We start from the raw sequence: 20,968 nt of genomic DNA, 5'->3' as shown, positions 1-20,968 counted from the left end.
GCACCCCGGTCTGCCAATCCAGACGCACCGCCCCTGATCACCACGCAACGTTGTAGAGGCATGTCAACCAGAACAGCCCTAAAACGTTCAGAGCCTTCAGGAACTCAGGGCGGACATCATCCAGCCCAGGGCCTCTGCAACCAAGGAGTTGTTGAAAGACCTCAGTGATCTTGCCTCCGGAGATTGGTGGGTCATCCCCCACATCCCCAGACTCTGCTTCCTCCACGGAAGACCTGCCAGTAGAATTAAGAAGGTCCTTGAAGTGTTTCTTTAACCCGTCCGACAATTTACTCAGTCGAAGTCAGCATCGCTCCACCTGCGCTATACGCAGTGCAGGTAGAGCACCACTTTCCCCTCCTGAGTCGCCTGATGGTTTGCCAGAATCTCTTCAAGGCAGTCCGAAAGTCTTTTTCCACGGTCTCTCCTTCCTGTTATAAGGGAGTTTTTCCTTCCCACTGTCGCCAAAGTGATTACTCGTAGCGGGTCATATGATTGTTGGGTTTTCTCTGTATGTATTATTGTAGGCTCTACCTTACAATATATAGCTCATCGAGGTGATTGTTGTTGTGATTTGGTGCTGTATAAATAAAATTGAATTGATTACAAAACCGATCATCTACCTGCGGCCTACAGTCTCCTGGTGCCACGTGCACTTATGGACATTTTTATGTTCAAACATGGTGTTCGTTATGGCCAAAGTGTGGTTTGCACAGAAGTCCAACAACAAAACACTGCTCGGGTTCAGATCCGGGAGCCGTTCCTCCCAATCACACCCCTCCAGGTGTCACTGTCGTTGCCCACATGAGCATTGAAGTCTCCCAGTAGGACAACAGAGTCCCCAGACGGAGCATCTTCCAGCACCCCACCCAGAGACTCTAAGAAGCCTGGGTACTCTGAACCGCCACTGGGTGCATAAGCGCAGACGACAGTCAGGACCCGTTCCTGACTCAAAGGCGCAGGGAACAAATCCTCTCGTCCACTGGTAGAAACCCAAGATACAGGTAGCAAGCCGAGGGGATACTAAGATACCTACATCAACTGTCATTGTGATTTGTCGCTGTATATGTAAAATTGAATTGAAATGAATTGAAAAGAACTCACCTGCTTGTTTAGACGTCATTTGGGATGATTTAGTGTCAGGAGTGGAGGTATGAGGAGTTGAAAGTGTGACAGTTGTTGACTCTGAGGCTGAGGTTTCATTTGTTTGGCCTGCCAGCAGGTCAGCAGATGGATGGAAAAACATGAATCCAACATTATTTTATGGGAATGGACCATAATTGTTATAAAAACATCAAACGAAATAAATCAAAACTGCTTTCTACACTTTTCAATGTGCTAAGCAGTTGACACCCAACTTTATTTATCCATGAAGTCAGAAAACACACACCAATTAGTTAAACTGCAGGAATGTCTTAAAGATATAAAGACCTGGATGACCTCTAACTTTTGCCTGTAAATTCAGATAAAACTGAAGTTATTGTACTTGGACCTAAAAGTCTTAGAAATATGGTATCCAACCACATACTTACTCTGGATGGAATTACCGTGGACTCAAGTAACACTATGAGGAATGTAGGAGTCATTTTTTGACTAGGATATGTCCTTCAAACTCCTCCACTTGGGGCAGAAACTCATCCCTGACCCGGAGTGGGCACTCCACCCTTTTCCAGCTGACGACCATGGCCTCAAATTTGGAAGCTCTGATTCTCATTCCCACTGCTTCACACTCGGCTGCGAACTGTTCCAGTGCAAGCTGGAGGCCATCACCCCATGAAGCCAACAGAACTGCATCATCCATGAAAAGCAGAGATGAGATTCTGAGACCACCCAGGTGAAAGCCTTCCACCACTTGGCTATGCCTAGAAATTCCGTCCATAAAAATTATGAACAGAATTGGTGACAAAGGGTAGCCCTGGCGGAGCCCATCACCCACTGGGAACGAGTCCGACTTATTGCCGGCTCTGCGGACCAAGCTCTTGCAAGGGTTGTATAAGGATCAAATGGCCCACAGCAATGGCCCAAAAAACCCCATCGTGCCGGAACACCTCCCACAGGACACTCTGAGGGACGTGGTCCAATGCCTTCTCAAGTCCACGAAGCACATGTAGACTGGTTGGGCAAACTCCTATGCACCCTCCAGTATCCTTGAGAGGGTAAAGAGCTGGTTCAGTGTTTCACTACCATGATGAAAACCGCATTGTTGCTCTTGTATCCGAGGTTTGACTAACAGATGGAATCTCCTTTCCAGTATCTCGGCATAGACTTTCCCAGGGAGGCTGAGGAGTGTGATCCAGCTATAGTTGGAACACACCCTTCGATCCCCTTTCTTAAAGATGGGAACCAGCACCCGGTCTGCCAATCCAGACGCACCGCCCCTGATCACCACGCAACGTTGTAGAGGCATGTCAACCAGAACAGCCCTAAAACGTTCAGAGCCTTCAGGGAACTCAGGGCGGACATCATCCAGCCCAGGGCCTCTGCAACCAAGGAGTTGTTGAAAGACCTCAGTGATCTTGCCTCCGGAGATTGGTGGGTCATCCCCACATCCCCAGACTCTGCTTCCTCCACGGAAGACCTGCCAGTAGAATTAAGAAGGTCCTTGAAGTGTTTCTTTAACCCGTCCGACAATTTACTCAGTCGAAGTCAGCATCGCTCCACCTGCGCTTATACGCAGTGCAGGTAGAGCACCACTTTCCCCTCCTGAGTCGCCTGATGGTTTGCCAGAATCTCTTCAAGGCAGTCCGAAAGTCTTTTTCCACGGTCTCTCCTTCCTGTTATAAGGGTGCTTTTCCTTCCCACTGTCGCCAAAGTGATTACTCGTAGCGGGTCATATGATTGTTGGGTTTTTCTCTGTATGTATTATTGTAGGCTCTACCTTACAATATATAGCTCATCGAGGTGATTGTTGTTGTGATTTGGTGCTGTATAAATAAAATTGAATTGATTACAAAACCGATCATCTACCTGCGGCCTACAGTCTCCTGGTGCCACGTGCACTTATGGACATTTTATGTTCAAACATGGTGTTCGTTATGGCCAAAGTGTGGTTTGCACAGAAGTCCAACAACAAAACACTGCTCGGGTTCAGATCCGGGAGCCGTTCCTCCCAATCACACCCCTCCAGGTGTCACTGTCGTTGCCCACATGAGCATTGAAGTCTCCCAGTAGGACAACAGAGTCCCCAGACGGAGCATCTTCCAGCACCCCACCCAGAGACTCTAAGAAGCCTGGGTACTCTGAACCGCCACTGGGTGCATAAGCGCAGACGACAGTCAGGACCCGTTCCCTGACTCAAAGGCGCAGGGAACAAATCCTCTCGTCCACTGGTAGAAACCCAAGATACAGGTAGCAAGCCGAGGGGATACTAAGATACCTACATCAACTGTCATTGTGATTTGTCGCTGTATATGTAAAATTGAATTGAAATGAATTGAAAAGAACTCACCTGCTTGTTTAGACGTCATTTGGGATGATTTAGTGTCAGGAGTGGAGGTATGAGGAGTTGAAAGTGTGACAGTTGTTGACTCTGAGGCTGAGGTTTCATTTGTTTGGCCTGTCAGCAGGTCAGCAGATGGATGGAAAAACATGAATCCAACATTATTTTATGGGAATGGACCATAATTGTTATAAAAAACATCAAACGAAATAAATCAAAACTGCTTTCTACACTTTTCAATGTGCTAAGCAGTTGACACCCAACTTTATTTATCCATGAAGTCAGAAAACACACACCAATTAGTTAAACTGCAGGAATGTCTTAAAGATATAAAGACCTGGATGACCTCTAACTTTTGCCTGTAAATTCAGATAAAACTGAAGTTATTGTACTTGGACCTAAAAGTCTTAGAAATATGGTATCCAACCACATACTTACTCTGGATGGAATTACCGTGGACTCAAGTAACACTATGAGGAATGTAGGAGTCATTTTTGACTAGGATATGTCCTTCAAACTCCTCCACTTGGGGCAGAAACTCATCCCTGACCCGGAGTGGGCACTCCACCCTTTTCCAGCTGACGACCATGGCCTCAAATTTGGAAGCTCTGATTCTCATTCCCACTGCTTCACACTCGGCTGCGAACTGTTCCAGTGCAAGCTGGAGGCCATCACCCCATGAAGCCAACAGAACTGCATCATCCGCGAAAAAAGCAGAGATGAGATTCTGAGACCACCCAGGTGAAAGCCTTCCACCACTTGGCTATGCCTAGAAATTCCGTCCATAAAAATTATGAACAGAATTGGTGACAAAGGGTAGCCCTGGCGGAGCCCATCACCCACTGGGAACGAGTCCGACTTATTGCCGGCTCTGCGGACCAAGCTCTTGCAAGGGTTGTATAAGGATCAAATGGCCCACAGCAATGGCCCAAAAACCCCATCGTGCGGAACACCTCCCACAGGACACTCTGAGGGACGTGGTCCAATGCCTTCTCAAGTCCACGAAGCACATGTAGACTGGTTGGGCAAACTCCTATGCACCCTCCAGTATCCTTGAGAGGGTAAAGAGCTGGTTCAGTGTTTCCACTACCATGATGAAAACCGCATTGTTGCTCTTGTATCCGAGGTTTGACTAACAGATGGAATCTCCTTTCCAGTATCTCGGCATAGACTTTCCCAGGGAGGCTGAGGAGTGTGATCCAGCTATAGTTGGAACACACCCTTGATCCCCTTTCTTAAAGATGGGAACCAGCACCCGGTCTGCCAATCCAGGCGCACCGCCCCTGATCACCACGCAACGTTGTAGAGGCATGTCAACCAGAACAGCCCTAAAACGTTCAGAGCCTTCAGGAACTCAGGGCGGACATCATCCAGCCCAGGGCCTCTGCAACCAAGGAGTTGTTGAAAGACCTCAGTGATCTTGCCTCCGGAGATTGGTGGGTCATCCCCACATCCCCAGACTCTGCTTCCTCCACGGAAGACCTGCCAGTAGAATTAAGAAGGTCCTTGAAGTGTTTCTTTAACCCGTCCGACAATTTACTCAGTCGAAGTCAGCATCGCTCCACCTGCGCTATACGCAGTGCAGGTAGAGCACCACTTTCCCCTCCTGAGTCGCCTGATGGTTTGCCAGAATCTCTTCAAGGCAGTCCGAAAGTCTTTTTCCACGGTCTCTCCTTCCTGTTATAAGGGAGTTTTCCTTCCCACTGTCGCCAAAGTGATTACTCGTAGCGGGTCATATGATTGTTGGGTTTTTCTCTGTATGTATTATTGTAGGCTCTACCTTACAATATATAGCTCATCGAGGTGATTGTTGTTGTGATTTGGTGCTGTATAAATAAAATTGAATTGACTACAAAACCGATCATCTACCTGCGGCCTACAGTCTCCTGGTGCCACGTGCACTTATGGACATTTTATGTTCAAACATGGTGTTCGTTATGGCCAAAGTGTGGTTTGCACAGAAGTCCAACAACAAAACACTGCTCGGGTTCAGATCCGGGAGCCGTTCCTCCCAATCACACCCTCCAGGTGTCACTGTCGTTGCCCACATGAGCATTGAAGTCTCCCAGTAGGACAACAGAGTCCCCAGACGGAGCATCTTCCAGCACCCCACCCAGAGACTCTAAGAAGCCTGGGTACTCTGAACCGCCACTGGGTGCATAAGCGCAGACGACAGTCAGGACCCGTTCCCTGACTCAAAGGCGCAGGGAACAAATCCTCTCGTCCCACTGGTAGAAACCCAAGATACAGGTAGCAAGCCGAGGGGATACTAAGATACCTACATCAACTGTCATTGTGATTTGTCGCTGTATATGTAAAATTGAATTGAAATGAATTGAAAAGAACTCACCTGCTTGTTTAGACGTCATTTGGGATGATTTAGTGTCAGGAGTGGAGGTATGAGGAGTTGAAAGTGTGACAGTTGTTGACTCTGAGGCTGAGGTTTCATTTGTTTGGCCTGTCAGCAGGTCAGCAGATGGATGGAAAAACATGAATCCAACATTATTTTATGGGAATGGACCATAATTGTTATAAAAACATCAAACGAAATAAATCAAAACTGCTTTCTACACTTTTCAATGTGCTAAGCAGTTGACACCCAACTTTATTTATCCATGAAGTCAGAAAACACACACCAATTAGTTAAACTGCAGGAATGTCTTAAAGATATAAAGACCTGGATGACCTCTAACTTTTGCCTGTAAATTCAGATAAAACTGAAGTTATTGTACTTGGACCTAAAAGTCTTAGAAATATGGTATCCAACCACATACTTACTCTGGATGGAATTACCGTGGACTCAAGTAACACTATGAGGAATGTAGGAGTCATTTTTTGACTAGGATATGTCCTTCAAACTCCTCCACTTGGGGCAGAAACTCATCCCTGACCCGGAGTGGGCACTCCACCCTTTCCAGCTGACGACCATGGCCTCAAATTTGGAAGCTCTGATTCTCATTCCCACTGCTTCACACTCGGCTGCGAACTGTTCCAGTGCAAGCTGGAGGCCATCACCCCATGAAGCCAACAGAACTGCATCATCCGCGAAAAGCAGAGATGAGATTCTGAGACCACCCAGGTGAAAGCCTTCCACCACTTGGCTATGCCTAGAAATTCCGTCCATAAAAATTATGAACAGAATTGGTGACAAGGGTAGCCCTGGCGGAGCCCATCACCCACTGGGAACGAGTCCGACTTATTGCCGGCTCTGCGGACCAAGCTCTTGCAAGGGTTGTATAAGGATCAAATGGCCCACAGCAATGGCCCAAAAACCCCATCGTGCCGGAACACCTCCCACAGGACACTCTGAGGGACGTGGTCCAATGCCTTCTCAAGTCCACGAAGCACATGTAGACTGGTTGGGCAAACTCCTATGCACCCTCCAGTATCCTTGAGAGGGTAAAGAGCTGGTTCAGTGTTTCACTACCATGATGAAAACCGCATTGTTGCTCTTGTATCCGAGGTTTGACTAACAGATGGAATCTCCTTTCCAGTATCTCGGCATAGACTTTCCCAGGGAGGCTGAGGAGTGTGATCCAGCTATAGTTGGAACACACCCTTCGATCCCTTTCTTAAAGATGGGAACCAGCACCCGGTCTGCCAATCCAGACGCACCGCCCCTGATCACCACGCAACGTTGTAGAGGCATGTCAACCAGAACAGCCCTAAAACGTTCAGAGCCTTCAGGAACTCAGGGCGGACATCATCCAGCCCAGGGCCTCTGCAACCAAGGAGTTGTTGAAAGACCTCAGTGATCTTGCCTCCGGAGATTGGTGGGTCATCCCCACATCCCCAGACTCTGCTTCCTCCACGGAAGACCTGCCAGTAGAATTAAGAAGGTCCTTGAAGTGTTTCTTTAACCCGTCCGACAATTTACTCAGTCGAAGTCAGCATCGCTCCACCTGCGCTATACGCAGTGCAGGTAGAGCACCACTTTCCCCTCCTGAGTCGCCTGATGGTTTGCCAGAATCTCTTCAAGGCAGTCCGAAAGTCTTTTCCACGGTCTCTCCTTCCTGTTATAAGGGAGTTTTTCCTTCCCACTGTCGCCAAAGTGATTACTCGTAGCGGGTCATATGATTGTTGGGTTTTCTCTGTATGTATTATTGTAGGCTCTACCTTACAATATATAGCTCATCGAGGTGATTGTTGTTGTGATTTGGTGCTGTATAAATAAAATTGAATTGATTACAAAACCGATCATCTACCTGCGGCCTACAGTCTCCTGGTGCCACGTGCACTTATGGACATTTTATGTTCAAACATGGTGTTCGTTATGGCCAAAGTGTGGTTTGCACAGAAGTCCAACAACAAAACACTGCTCGGGTTCAGATCCGGGAGCCGTTCCTCCCAATCACACCCCTCCAGGTGTCACTGTCGTTGCCCACATGAGCATTGAAGTCTCCCAGTAGGACAACAGAGTCCCCAGACGGAGCATCTTCCAGCACCCCACCCAGAGACTCTAAGAAGCCTGGGTACTCTGAACCGCCACTGGGTGCATAAGCGCAGACGACAGTCAGGACCCGTTCCCTGACTCAAAGGCGCGGGAACAAATCCTCTCGTCCACTGGTAGAAACCCAAGATACAGGTAGCAAGCCGAGGGGATACTAAGATACCTACATCAACTGTCATTGTGATTTGTCGCTGTATATGTAAAATTGAATTGAAATGAATTGAAAAGAACTCACCTGCTTGTTTAGACGTCATTTGGGATGATTTAGTGTCAGGAGTGGAGGTATGAGGAGTTGAAAGTGTGACAGTTGTTGACTCTGAGGCTGAGGTTTCATTTGTTTGGCCTGTCAGCAGGTCAGCAGATGGATGGAAAAACATGAATCCAACATTATTTTATGGGAATGGACCATAATTGTTATAAAAAACATCAAACGAAATAAATCAAAACTGCTTTCTACACTTTTCAATGTGCTAAGCAGTTGACACCCAACTTTATTTATCCATGAAGTCAGAAAACACACACCAATTAGTTAAACTGCAGGAATGTCTTAAAGATATAAAGACCTGGATGACCTCTAACTTTTGCCTGTAAATTCAGATAAAACTGAAGTTATTGTACTTGGACCTAAAAGTCTTAGAAATATGGTATCCAACCACATACTTACTCTGGATGGAATTACCGTGGACTCAAGTAACACTATGAGGAATGTAGGAGTCATTTTTTGACTAGGATATGTCCTTCAAACTCCTCCACTTGGGGCAGAAACTCATCCCTGACCCGGAGTGGGCACTCCACCCTTTTCCAGCTGACGACCATGGCCTCAAATTTGGAAGCTCTGATTCTCATTCCCACTGCTTCACACTCGGCTGCGAACTGTTCCAGTGCAAGCTGGAGGCCATCACCCATGAAGCCAACAGAACTGCATCATCCGCGAAAAGCAGAGATGAGATTCTGAGACCACCCAGGTGAAAGCCTTCCACCACTTGGCTTATGCCTAGAAATTCCGTCCATAAAAATTATGAACAGAATTGGTGACAAAGGGTAGCCCTGGCGGAGCCCATCACCCACTGGGAACGAGTCCGACTTATTGCCGGCTCTGCGGACCAAGCTCTTGCAAGGGTTGTATAAGGATCAAATGGCCCACAGCAATGGCCCAAAAACCCCATCGTGCGGAACACCTCCCACAGGACACTCTGAGGGACGTGGTCCAATGCCTTCTCCAAGTCCACGAAGCACATGTAGACTGGTTGGGCAAACTCCTATGCACCCTCCAGTATCCTTGAGAGGGTAAAGAGCTGGTTCAGTGTTTCACTACCATGATGAAAACCGCATTGTTGCTCTTGTATCCGAGGTTTGACTAACAGATGGAATCTCCTTTCCAGTATCTCGGCATAGACTTTCCCAGGGAGGCTGAGGAGTGTGATCCACCTATAGTTGGAACACACCTTCGATCCCCTTTCTTAAAGATGGGAACCAGCACCCGGTCTGCCAATCCAGACGCACCGCCCCTGATCACCACGCAACGTTGTAGAGGCATGTCAACCAGAACAGCCCTAAAACGTTCAGAGCCTTCAGGAACTCAGGGCGGACATCATCCAGCCCAGGGCCTCTGCAACCAAGGAGTTGTTGAAAGACCTCAGTGATCTTGCCTCCGGAGACTGGTGGGTCATCCCCACATCCCCAGACTCTGCTTCCTCCACGGAAGACCTGCCAGTAGAATTAAGAAGGTCCTTGAAGTGTTTCTTTAACCCGTCCGACAATTTACTCAGTCGAAGTCAGCATCGCTCCACCTGCGCTATACGCAGTGCAGGTAGAGCACCACTTTCCCCTCCTGAGTCGCCTGATGGTTTGCCAGAATCTCTTCAAGGCAGTCCGAAAGTCTTTTCCACGGTCTCTCCTTCCTGTTATAAGGGAGTTTTTCCTTCCCACTGTCGCCAAAGTGATTACTCGTAGCGGGTCATATGATTGTTGGGTTTTTCTCTGTATGTATTATTGTAGGCTCTACCTTACAATATATAGCTCATCGAGGTGATTGTTGTTGTGATTTGGTGCTGTATAAATAAAATTGAATTGATTACAAAACCGATCATCTACCTGCGGCCTACAGTCTCCTGGTGCCACGTGCACTTATGGACATTTTATGTTCAAACATGGTGTTCGTTATGGCCAAAGTGTGGTTTGCACAGAAGTCCAACAACAAAACACTGCTCGGGTTCAGATCCGGGAGCCGTTCCTCCCAATCACACCCCTCCAGGTGTCACTGTCGTTGCCCACATGAGCATTGAAGTCTCCCAGTAGGACAACAGAGTCCCCAGACGGAGCATCTTCCAGCACCCCACCCAGAGACTCTAAGAAGCCTGGGTACTCTGAACCGCCACTGGGTGCATAAGCGCAGACGACAGTCAGGACCCGCTCCCTGACTCAAAGGCGCGGGGAACAAATCCTCTCGTCCACTGGTAGAAACCCAAGATACAGGTAGCAAGCCGAGGGGATACTAAGATACCTACATCAACTGTCATTGTGATTTGTCGCTGTATATGTAAAATTGAATTGAAATGAATTGAAAAGAACTCACCTGCTTGTTTAGACGTCATTTGGGATGATTTAGTGTCAGGAGTGGAGGTATGAGGAGTTGAAAGTGTGACAGTTGTTGACTCTGAGGCTGAGGTTTCATTTGTTTGGCCTGTCAGCAGGTCAGCAGATGGATGGAAAACATGAATCCAACATTATTTTATGGGAATGGACCATAATTGTTATAAAAACATCAAACGAAATAAATCAAAACTGCTTTCTACACTTTTCAATGTGCTAAGCAGTTGACACCCAACTTTATTTATCCATGAAGTCAGAAAACACACACCAATTAGTTAAACTGCAGGAATGTCTTAAAGATATAAAGACCTGGATGACCTCTAACTTTTTGCCTGTAAATTCAGATAAAACTGAAGTTATTGTACTTGGACCTAAAAGTCTTAGAAATATGGTATCCAACCACATACTTACTCTGGATGGAATTACCGTGGACTCAAGTAACACTATGAGGAATGTAGGAGTCATTTTTGTCTAGGATATGTCCTTCAAACTCCTCCACTTGGGGCAGAAACTCATCCCTGACCCGGAGTGGGCACTCCACCCTTTTCCAGCTGACGACCATGGCCTCAAATTTGGAAGCTCTGATTCTCATTCCCACTGCTTCACACTCGGCTGCGAACTGTTCCAGTGCAAGCTGGAGGCCATCACCCCATGAAGCCAACAGAACTGCATCATCCGCGAAAAGCAGAGATGAGATTCTGAGACCACCCAGGTGAAAGCCTTCCACCACTTGGCTATGCCTAGAAATTCCGTCCATAAAAATTATGAACAGAATTGGTGACAAAGGGTAGCCCTGGCGGAGCCCATCACCCACTGGGAACGAGTCCGACTTATTGCCGGCTCTGCGGACCAAGCTCTTGCAAGGGTTGTATAAGGATCAAATGGCCCACAGCAATGGCCCAAAAACCCCATCGTGCCGGAACACCTCCCACAGGACACTCTGAGGGACGTGGTCCAATGCCTTCTCAAGTCCACGAAGCACATGTAGACTGGTTGGGCAAACTCCTATGCACCCTCCAGTATCCTTGAGAGGGTAAAGAGCTGGTTCAGTGTTTCACTACCATGATGAAAACCGCATTGTTGCTCTTGTATCCGAGGTTTGACTAACAGATGGAATCTCCTTTCCAGTATCTCGGCATAGACATTCCCAGGAGGCTGAGGAGTGTGATCCAGCTATAGTTGGAACACACCTTCGATCCCCTTTCTTAAAGATGGGAACCAGCACCCGGTCTGCCAATCCAGACGCACCGCCCCTGATCACCACGCAACGTTGTAGAGGCATGTCAACCAGAACAGCCCTAAAACGTTCAGAGCCTTCAGGAACTCAGGGCGGACATCATCCAGCCCAGGGCCTCTGCAACCAAGGAGTTGTTGAAAGACCTCAGTGATCTTGCCTCCGGAGATTGGTGGGTCATCCCCACATCCCCAGACTCTGCTTCCTCCACGGAAGACCTGCCAGTAGAATTAAGAAGGTCCTTGAAGTGTTTCTTTAACCCGTCCGACAATTTACTCAGTCGAAGTCAGCATCGCTCCACCTGCGCTATACGCAGTGCAGGTAGAGCACCACTTTCCCCTCCTGAGTCGCCTGATGGTTTGCCAGAATCTCTTCAAGGCAGTCCGAAAGTCTTTTTCCACGGTCTCTCCTTCCTGTTATAAGGGAGTTTTTCCTTCCCACTGTCGCCAAAGTGATTACTCGTGGCGGGTCATATGATTGTTGGGTTTTTCTCTGTATGTATTATTGTAGGCTCTACCTTACAATATATAGCTCATCGAGGTGATTGTTGTTGTGATTTGGTGCTGTATAAATAAAATTGAATTGATTACAAAACCGATCATCTACCTGCGGCCTACAGTCTCCTGGTGCCACGTGCACTTATGGACATTTTATGTTCAAACATGGTGTTCGTTATGGCCAAAGTGTGGTTTGCACAGAAGTCCAACAACAAAACACTGCTCGGGTTCAGATCCGGGAGCCGTTCCTCCCAATCACACCCCTCCAGGTGTCACTGTCGTTGCCCACATGAGCATTGAAGTCTCCCAGTAGGACAACAGAGTCCCCAGACGGAGCATCTTCCAGCACCCCACCCAGAGACTCTAAGAAGCCTGGGTACTCTGAACCGCCACTGGGTGCATAAGCGCAGACGACAGTCAGGACCCGTTCCCTGACTCAAAGGCGCAGGGAACAAATCCTCTCGTCCACTGGTAGAAACCCAAGATACAGGTAGCAAGCCGAGGGGATACTAAGATACCTACATCAACTGTCATTGTGATTTGTCGCTGTATATGTAAAATTGAATTGAAATGAATTGAAAAGAACTCACCTGCTTGTTTAGACGTCATTTGGGATGATTTAGTGTCAGGAGTGGAGGTATGAGGAGTTGAAAGTGTGACAGTTGTTGACTCTGAGGCTGAGGTTTCATTTGTTTGGCCTGTCAGCAGGTCAGCAGATGGATGGAAAAACATGAATCCAACATTATTTTATGGGAATGGACCATAATTGTTATAAAAACATCAAACGAAATAAATCAAAACTGCTTTCTACACTTTTCAATGTGCTAAGCAGTTGACACCCAACTTTATTTATCCATGAAGTCAGAAAACACACACCAATTAGTTAAACTGCAGGAATGTCTTAAAGATATAAAGACCTGGATGACCTCTAACTTTTGCCTGTAAATTCAGATAAAACTGAAGTTATTGTACTTGGACCTAAAAGTCTTAGAAATATGGTATCCAACCACATACTTACTCTGGATGGAATTACCGTGGACTCAAGTAACACTATGAGGAATGTAGGAGTCATTTTTGACTAGGATATGTCCTTCAAACTCCTCCACTTGGGGCAGAAACTCATCCCTGACCCGGAGTGGGCACTCCACCCTTTTCCAGCTGACGACCATGGCCTCAAATTTGGAAGCTCTGATTCTCATTCCCACTGCTTCACACTCGGCTGCGAACTGTTCCAGTGCAAGCTGGAGGCCATCACCCATGAAGCCAACAGAACTGCATCATCCGCGAAAAGCAGAGATGAGATTCTGAGACCACCCAGGTGAAAGCCTTCCACCACTTGGCTATGCCTAGAAATTCCGTCCATAAAATTATGAACAGAATTGGTGACAAAGGGTAGCCCTGGCGGAGCCCATCACCCACTGGGAACGAGTCCGACTTATTGCCGGCTCTGCGGACCAAGCTCTTGCAAGGGTTGTATAAGGATCAAATGGCCCACAGCAATGGCCCAAAAACCCCATCGTGCCGGAACACCTCCCACAGGACACTCTGAGGGACGTGGTCCAATGCCTTCTCAAGTCCACGAAGCACATGTAGACTGGTTGGGCAAACTCCTATGCACCCTCCAGTATCCTTGAGAGGGTAAAGAGCTGGTTCAGTGTTTCACTACCATGATGAAAACCGCATTGTTGCTCTTGTATCCGAGGTTTGACTAACAGATGGAATCTCCTTTCCAGTATCTCGGCATAGACTTTCCCAGGAGGCTGAGGAGTGTGATCCAGCTATAGTTGGAACACACCCTTGATCCCCTTTCTTAAAGATGGGAACCAGCACCCCGGTCTGCCAATCCAGGCGCACCGCCCCTGATCACCACGCAGCGTTGTAGAGGCATGTCAACCAGAACAGCCCTAAAACGTTCAGAGCCTTCAGGAACTCAGGGCGGACATCATCCAGCCCAGGGCCTCTGCAACCAAGGAGTTGTTGAAAGACCTCAGTGATCTTGCCTCCGGAGATTGATGGGTCATCCCCCTCATCCCCGTGCACTTATGGACATTTTTATGTTCAAACATGGTGTTCGTTATGGCCAAAGTGTGGTTTGCACAGAAGTCCAACAACAAAACACTGCTCGGGTTCAGATCCGGGAGCCGTTCCTCCCAATCACACCCCTCCAGGTGTCACTGTCGTTGCCCACATGAGCATTGAAGTCTCCCAGTAGGACAACAGAGTCCCCAGACAGAGCATCTTCCAGCACCCCACCCAGAGACTCTAAGAAGCCTGGGTACTCTGAACCGCCACTGGGTGCATAAGCGCAGACGACAATCAGGACCCGTTCCCTGACTCAAAGGCACAGGGAACAAATCCTCTCGTCCACTGGTAGAAACCCAAGATACAGGTAGCAAGCCGAGGGGATACTAAGATACCTACATCAACTGTCATTGTGATTTGTCGCTGTATATGTAAAATTGAATTGAAATGAATTGAAAAGAACTCACCTGCTTGTTTAGACGTCATTTGGGATGATTTAGTGTCAGGAGTGGAGGTATGAGGAGTTGAAAGTGTGACAGTTGTTGACTCCGAGGCTGAGGTTTCATTTGTTTGGCCTGTCAGCAGGTCAGCAGATGGATGGAAAAATGAATCCAACATTATTTTATGGGAATGGACCATAATTGTTATAAAAACATCAAACGAAATAAATCAAAACTGCTTTCTACACTTTTCAATGTGCTAAGCAGTTGACACCCAACTTTATTTATCCATGAAGTCAGAAAACACACACCAATTAGTTAAACTGCAGGAATGTCTTAAAGATATAAAGACCTGGATGACCTCTAACTTTTGCCTGTAAATTCAGATAAAACTGAAGTTATTGTACTTGGACCTAAAAGTCTTAGAAATATGGTATCCAACCACATACTTACTCTGGATGGAATTACCGTGGACTCAAGTAACACTATGAGGAATGTAGGAGTCATTTTTGACTAGGATATGTCCTTCAAACTCCTCCACTTGGGGCAGAAACTCATCCCTGACCCGGAGTGGGCACTCCACCCTTTTCCAGCTGACGACCATGGCCTCAAATTTGGAAGCTCTGATTCTCATTCCCACTGCTTCACACTCGGCTGCGAACTGTTCCAGTGCAAGCTGGAGGCCATCACCCCATGAAGCCAACAGAACTGCATCATCCGCGAAAAGCAGAGATGAGATTCTGAGACCACCCAGGTGAAAGCCTTCCACCACTTGGCTATGCCTAGAAATTCCGTCCATAAAATTATGAACAGAATTGGTGACAAAGGGTAGCCCTGGCGGAGCCCATCACCCACTGGGAACGAGTCCGACTTATTGCCGGCTCTGCGGACCAAGCTCTTGCAAGGGTTGTATAAGGATCAAATGGCCCACAGCAATGGCCCAAAAACCCCATCGTGCGGAACACCTCCCACAGGACACTCTGAGGGACGTGGTCCAATGCCTTCTCAAGTCCACGAAGCACATGTAGACTGGTTGGGCAAACTCCTATGCACCCTCCAGTATCCTTGAGAGGGTAAAGAGCTGGTTCAGTGTTTCACTACCATGATGAAAACCGCATTGTTGCTCTTGTATCCGAGGTTTGACTAACAGATGGAATCTCCTTTCCAGTATCTCGGCATAGACTTTCCCAGGGAGGCTGAGGAGTGTGATCCAGCTATAGTTGGAACACACCCTTCGATCCCCTTTCTTAAAGATGGGAACCAGCACCCCGGTCTGCCAATCCAGACGCACCGCCCCTGATCACCACGCAACGTTGTAGAGGCATGTCAACCAGAACAGCCCTAAAACGTTCAGAGCCTTCAGGAACTCAGGGCGGACATCATCCAGCCCAGGGCCTCTGCAACCAAGGAGTTGTTGAAAGACCTCAGTGATCTTGCCTCCGGAGATTGGTGGGTCATCCCCCTCATCCCCGTGCACTTATGGACATTTTTATGTTCAAACATGGTGTTCGTTATGGCCAAAGTGTGGTTTGCACAGAAGTCCAACAACAAAACACTGCTCGGGTTCAGATCCGGGAGCCGTTCCTCCCAATCACACCCCTCCAGGTGTCACTGTCGTTGCCCACATGAGCATTGAAGTCTCCCAGTAGGACAACAGAGTCCCCAGACAGAGCATCTTCCAGCACCCCACCCAGAGACTCTAAGAAGCCTGGGTACTCTGAACCGCCACTGGGTGCATAAGCGCAGAGCGACAATCAGGACCCGTTCCTGACTCAAAGGCACAGGAACAAATCCTCTCGTCCACTGGTAGAAACCCAAGATACAGGTAGCAAGCCGAGGGGATACTAAGATACCTACATCAACTGTCATTGTGATTTGTCGCTGTATATGTAAAATTGAATTGAAATGAATTGAAAAGAACTCACCTGCTTGTTTAGACGTCATTTGGGATGATTTAGTGTCAGGAGTGGAGGTATGAGGAGTTGAAAGTGTGACAGTTGTTGACTCCGAGGCTGAGGTTTCATTTGTTTGGCCTGTCAGCAGGTCAGCAGATGGATGGAAAAAATGAATCCAACATTATTTTATGGGAATGGACCATAATTGTTATAAAAAACATCAAACGAAATAAATCAAAACTGCTTTCTACACTTTTCAATGTGCTAAGCAGTTGACACCCAACTTTATTTATCCATGAAGTCAGAAAACACACACCAATTAGTTAAACTGCAGGAATGTCTTAAAGATATAAAGACCTGGATGACCTCTAACTTTTTGCCTGTAAATTCAGATAAAACTGAAGTTATTGTACTTGGACCTAAAAGTCTTAGAAATATGGTATCTAACCACATACTTACTCTGGATGGAATTACCGTGGACTCAAGTAACACTACGAGGAATATAGGAGTCATTTTTTGACTAGGATATCTTTCAATGCACATGTTAAACAAAATGTAAGACTGCTTTCTTCCATTTGAGCAATATCTTTAAAGTTAGAAATATCCTGTCTCAGAGTGACGCTGAAAAACTAGTTCATGCATTCATTACTTCCAGGCTGGACTACTGTAATTCTTTATTATCAGGATGTCCTAAAAACTCCCTGAAAAGCCTTCAGCTGATCCAAAATGCTGCAGCAAGAGTCCTGACAGGGACTAGAAAGAGAGAGCAGATTTCTCCTGTTTTGGCTTCCCTTTATTGGCTTCCTGTTAAATCCAGAATTCAAAATCCTGCTCCTCACATACAAGGTCTTAAATAATCAGGCCCCATCTTATCTTAATGACCTTGTAGTACCATATCACCCTATTAGAGCACTTCGCTCTCACTCTGCAGGCCTACTTGTTGTTCCTAGAGTATTTAAAAGTAGAATGGGAGGCAGAGCCTTCAGTTTTCAGGCCCCTCTTCTGTGGAACCAGCTTCCAGTTTGGATTCAGGAGACAGACACTATCTCTACTTTCAAGATTAGGCTTAAAACTTTCCTTTTTGCTAAACCACATAGTTAGGGCTGGACCAGGTGACCCTGAATCCTCCCTTAGTTATGCTGCAATAGGTGTAGGCTGCCGGGGATTCCCATGATGCATTAAATCGTCTTCAGTCACATTTTCCACCCACCATGTCAGGGGTCGGCAACCCGCGGCTCCGGAGCCGCATGTGGCTCTTTAGTCTTTATTTTGCGGCTCCGGGTGGTTTGGGAAAATAGAAGAAGTATTTAGCTGATGTTACAATTCAATGTTGTCAGTGTTTTGTTTTATGCGTGACTCCTCCCACCAGAAGATGGCTGTGGGTTTTTTCCCCTTTCTCTTTGAGGAGTTGGACACCTGGGCGTGCCTGCTGAGTAGTTGGGTGGAGTCTCTTCCTGTCCTTGGATTGGATAATTGGCTAATCACCTCCAGTATTTAACTACCAGATGACAGCCACCTGGCCCCCACTCTACTAGCCTCCACCATCCAAAAAAGAGCATGTGTGTTTGAGTCGTTGTTTCATAGAGTGTCTGTGCCCAGTGATTTGCAAGTATAACCCTGTGTGTGTGTCTGGTGTTAGTATCTTAATTTTGTAAATAGCTGTAAATAGATTTGTAAAGTAGCAATTGTGTATTTTGTTCACCTTGTGTATATTGTTCACTGCAGCAGCCTAGTAGGCGTGAGAAGCCATTTTTGTTGATTAAGTTTTCTCCTGTTTTTCATGTAGAAAGTTAGGTAAGTGAATTGTCTTTTGTTTGGTTTTCAAACAAAGCGTAGGGACCATTAGGGAGTTTTGTTTGTTATTTTTGGCACTGCTCACTGCTGAAGCAAATAAATGGCTGCTTAGCAATTTAGAAGATACTATTGTTTGAGTTCTTGCTTTGGTGGAGCGGGAGTGGGCCAATTTCTTGTTGCGTTCAATACACGCCTAGACAAAGAATGTAACGCTGAAGTGTATTTTATTTGTGTTTAGTTCTTTTTTTTTTTTTTTTTAACTTGTAGTTCTAAATTGGAAGATTATTGTGATTTTGAAATATAAAAATAAAATGATATCTTATTATTTTTTTCATCGCTCAAAATAAGCGTCACACTCGCGGAAGCTTGTGTACCACCAACGCCCGTACATTTATCGAGACTTTCAACCCCAGGTAGGCCAATTATGGATCTTCGGATCCACATTATGTCAGCAGCTGTTCTCCACCGTGAACTATGTTAAAAACAAACACCGCTCCCGCCTCACAGATGACAGCTTACAGTCCTGCGTAAAGAAGAAAGCCCCAATTTGCAGACGCTGTGCGCAGAGGTTCGGGACCAGAAGTCTCATTGTAAACATATCACGGCAGACCCGACGATGTTTGCATGAACACGCTTTTCAGCATCTCTTTATTGACCACTTTTCACACACGGTTGCTGTACGCATACAGCCGGCTGTAGCGTCTCAGCTCACAGCCCGACAACACAACAGCAGAGAGAGCACAGGCTTTAAGGCGGCGAGGCGCGATTGCGGGTGCCGCTCAGGTGCGTCCGACTCCCCTGCAGCGGCACTGCAGACCACGCCCCGCCACACACATTAACAAGGTAAAATAGATATTTAGGCAGAATTTTGCAAATATCCTTTTTTTTTTTTTTTTTTTTTTAACGGCATAGTGCTTTTTTTCCAATTACTTTTTAAAAGTCAGGTCAAGGCTCCAAAAGCCCAAAGGTGATATAAGGGTGGCGGCTCATAACAGTTTTTGTTTGCTACATGGATCATTTTAGTTCAGCTGGGTGTCTTTCCTTTTGTTATATTTCCTTAAGAGTTCAAAATGTGTTAATTACATAAATAAAATGTAATTTTCTCTGTAGCACTTCATGGATTACATAAGCAGCACACCTTAGTTGCTCTGTGGATTCTTTTAAAAAGCAGTTAAAAACCTTTCTGTTCAAACAAGCCTTTTGTTGATCTACGCATTTTATATTCTTTACATTATTTACATTTGATCTTTTACATTGTGTATAATGTCTATTGATTGTATTGTTTATTTTAATATTTGTGTACAGCGCTTTGTGACTGCCTGTCTGTGAAAAGCGCTTAATAAATAAACTTTACTTACTTACTTTAGTTGTCCGCACAAAGCACAAAAACAGTATATACAGTGTTATCTTCATTTTGGATTTCATAAAGTATTTGCGGCTTCCAGTGTTTTCTTTTGTGTGGAAACTGGGTCCAAGTGGCTCTTTGGGTGTTAAAGGTTGCTGACCCCTGCACTATGTGTTTGCACAACTCTCTGCAGTCACCCATTAGTTATTATTCATCTCAGCATGATTCTGCTTGAGGTTCTTCTGGTTAAGACGGAGTTTATCCTTCCCACTGTCGCCAAATCGTTTGTTCATAGGGGGGCCATATGATTGTTGGGGTTTTCACTGTTGTGTCTATCTTACAATTAAATTCATTACAATACAATAATCTTACATACAGTCGTTGTGATGTGTTGCTTTATAAGTAATATTGAATTGAACTGAATTGCAAAGAACTCACCTGTTTGTTTAGATTTTATTTGGGATGTTTCAGTATCAGGTGTTGAAAGTGTGACAGTTGAATCTGAGGCTGAGGTTTGAATTGTTTTGCATGACAGCAGGTCAGCAGATGTAGGAAAAAGTGAATCAAACATTATTTTATGGGAATGGACCATAATTGTTGTAAAAAACATAACACAAGAATTAAAATCAACACTGCTCATTTTAGACACGTACCCTGAGAGTTTTCCTCACTTTTCTTCCACTTCTGCGCGCAGATTGATACACATGTATTCCAGTCTTCTGTTTATGTGGGTTACAATTATAATGTATCATCGTTAAGTCATAGTTTGTAGACCAAAAGTAAATTTCTCAACTGAATTCATGCAATTAGATAGATTTTTTTGACATGAAGAACTCACCTGCTTCTTTAGATGTCATGTGGGATGGTTCAGGGTCAGAAGTGCACATATTAGGAGATGTGACAGCTGAATCTGAAGCTGAGGTTTGATTTGTGTGACCTGGCAGGAGGTCAGCAGATGCAGGAAAAAGTAAATCAAGTATTATTTTATTTGGCTGGTCAACTTCCGGCGCCCCCCGTGTGCGGCAGCCTGTTACAGCAGCTCTGCTCATTCTGAGTTTCTTTCTTTCTTATCTTTTTTCTTCTCGTAATTTTTATAACTAACGTATTAGTAATTAGACTCTGCAACCATGTTCTACCGTTTTGTGCTAGTTCTGGTTGTTTTTCTTAGTTTTTTTCTACTTTTTTCACCCGTGTCTGGTGACCCAGAGCAGGGATCCTTTGTTTACAGTAGAGATCAGCTGTTAGCGCTGCGTCCAGCAGCGG

The 20,968-nt window shown here is 46.1% G+C and overlaps 1 protein-coding gene across 1 annotated transcript in view; it reads right to left on the bottom strand.

The window, feature by feature from the left end:
• Positions 1-20,652, bottom strand: part of LOC120440318 (uncharacterized protein PB18E9.04c-like) — a 28,197-nt gene extending 7,545 nt beyond the window's left edge. The window contains exons 1-11 of the mRNA XM_039612636.1: positions 20,544-20,652; positions 20,359-20,424; positions 20,144-20,212; positions 16,597-16,704; positions 14,699-14,806; positions 12,800-12,907; positions 10,462-10,569; positions 8,122-8,229; positions 5,787-5,894; positions 3,446-3,553; positions 1,102-1,209 (exon numbers count right to left, since the gene is read on the bottom strand). Of these exons, the coding sequence (XP_039468570.1) occupies positions 1,102-1,209; positions 3,446-3,553; positions 5,787-5,894; positions 8,122-8,229; positions 10,462-10,569; positions 12,800-12,907; positions 14,699-14,806; positions 16,597-16,704; positions 20,144-20,212; positions 20,359-20,424; positions 20,544-20,592 (1,048 nt within the window). The 5' untranslated portion in view covers positions 20,593-20,652. The remainder of the gene's footprint in view (positions 1-1,101; positions 1,210-3,445; positions 3,554-5,786; positions 5,895-8,121; positions 8,230-10,461; positions 10,570-12,799; positions 12,908-14,698; positions 14,807-16,596; positions 16,705-20,143; positions 20,213-20,358; positions 20,425-20,543) is intronic.
• Positions 20,653-20,968: the final 316 nt, after the last annotated feature.

Source organism: Oreochromis aureus, linkage group 5 (genome assembly GCF_013358895.1).
Source record: "Oreochromis aureus strain Israel breed Guangdong linkage group 5, ZZ_aureus, whole genome shotgun sequence".
Classification (NCBI taxonomy): Eukaryota; Metazoa; Chordata; class Actinopteri; order Cichliformes; family Cichlidae; genus Oreochromis; species Oreochromis aureus.
This window is presented reverse-complemented; position numbering and strand designations above follow the sequence as displayed.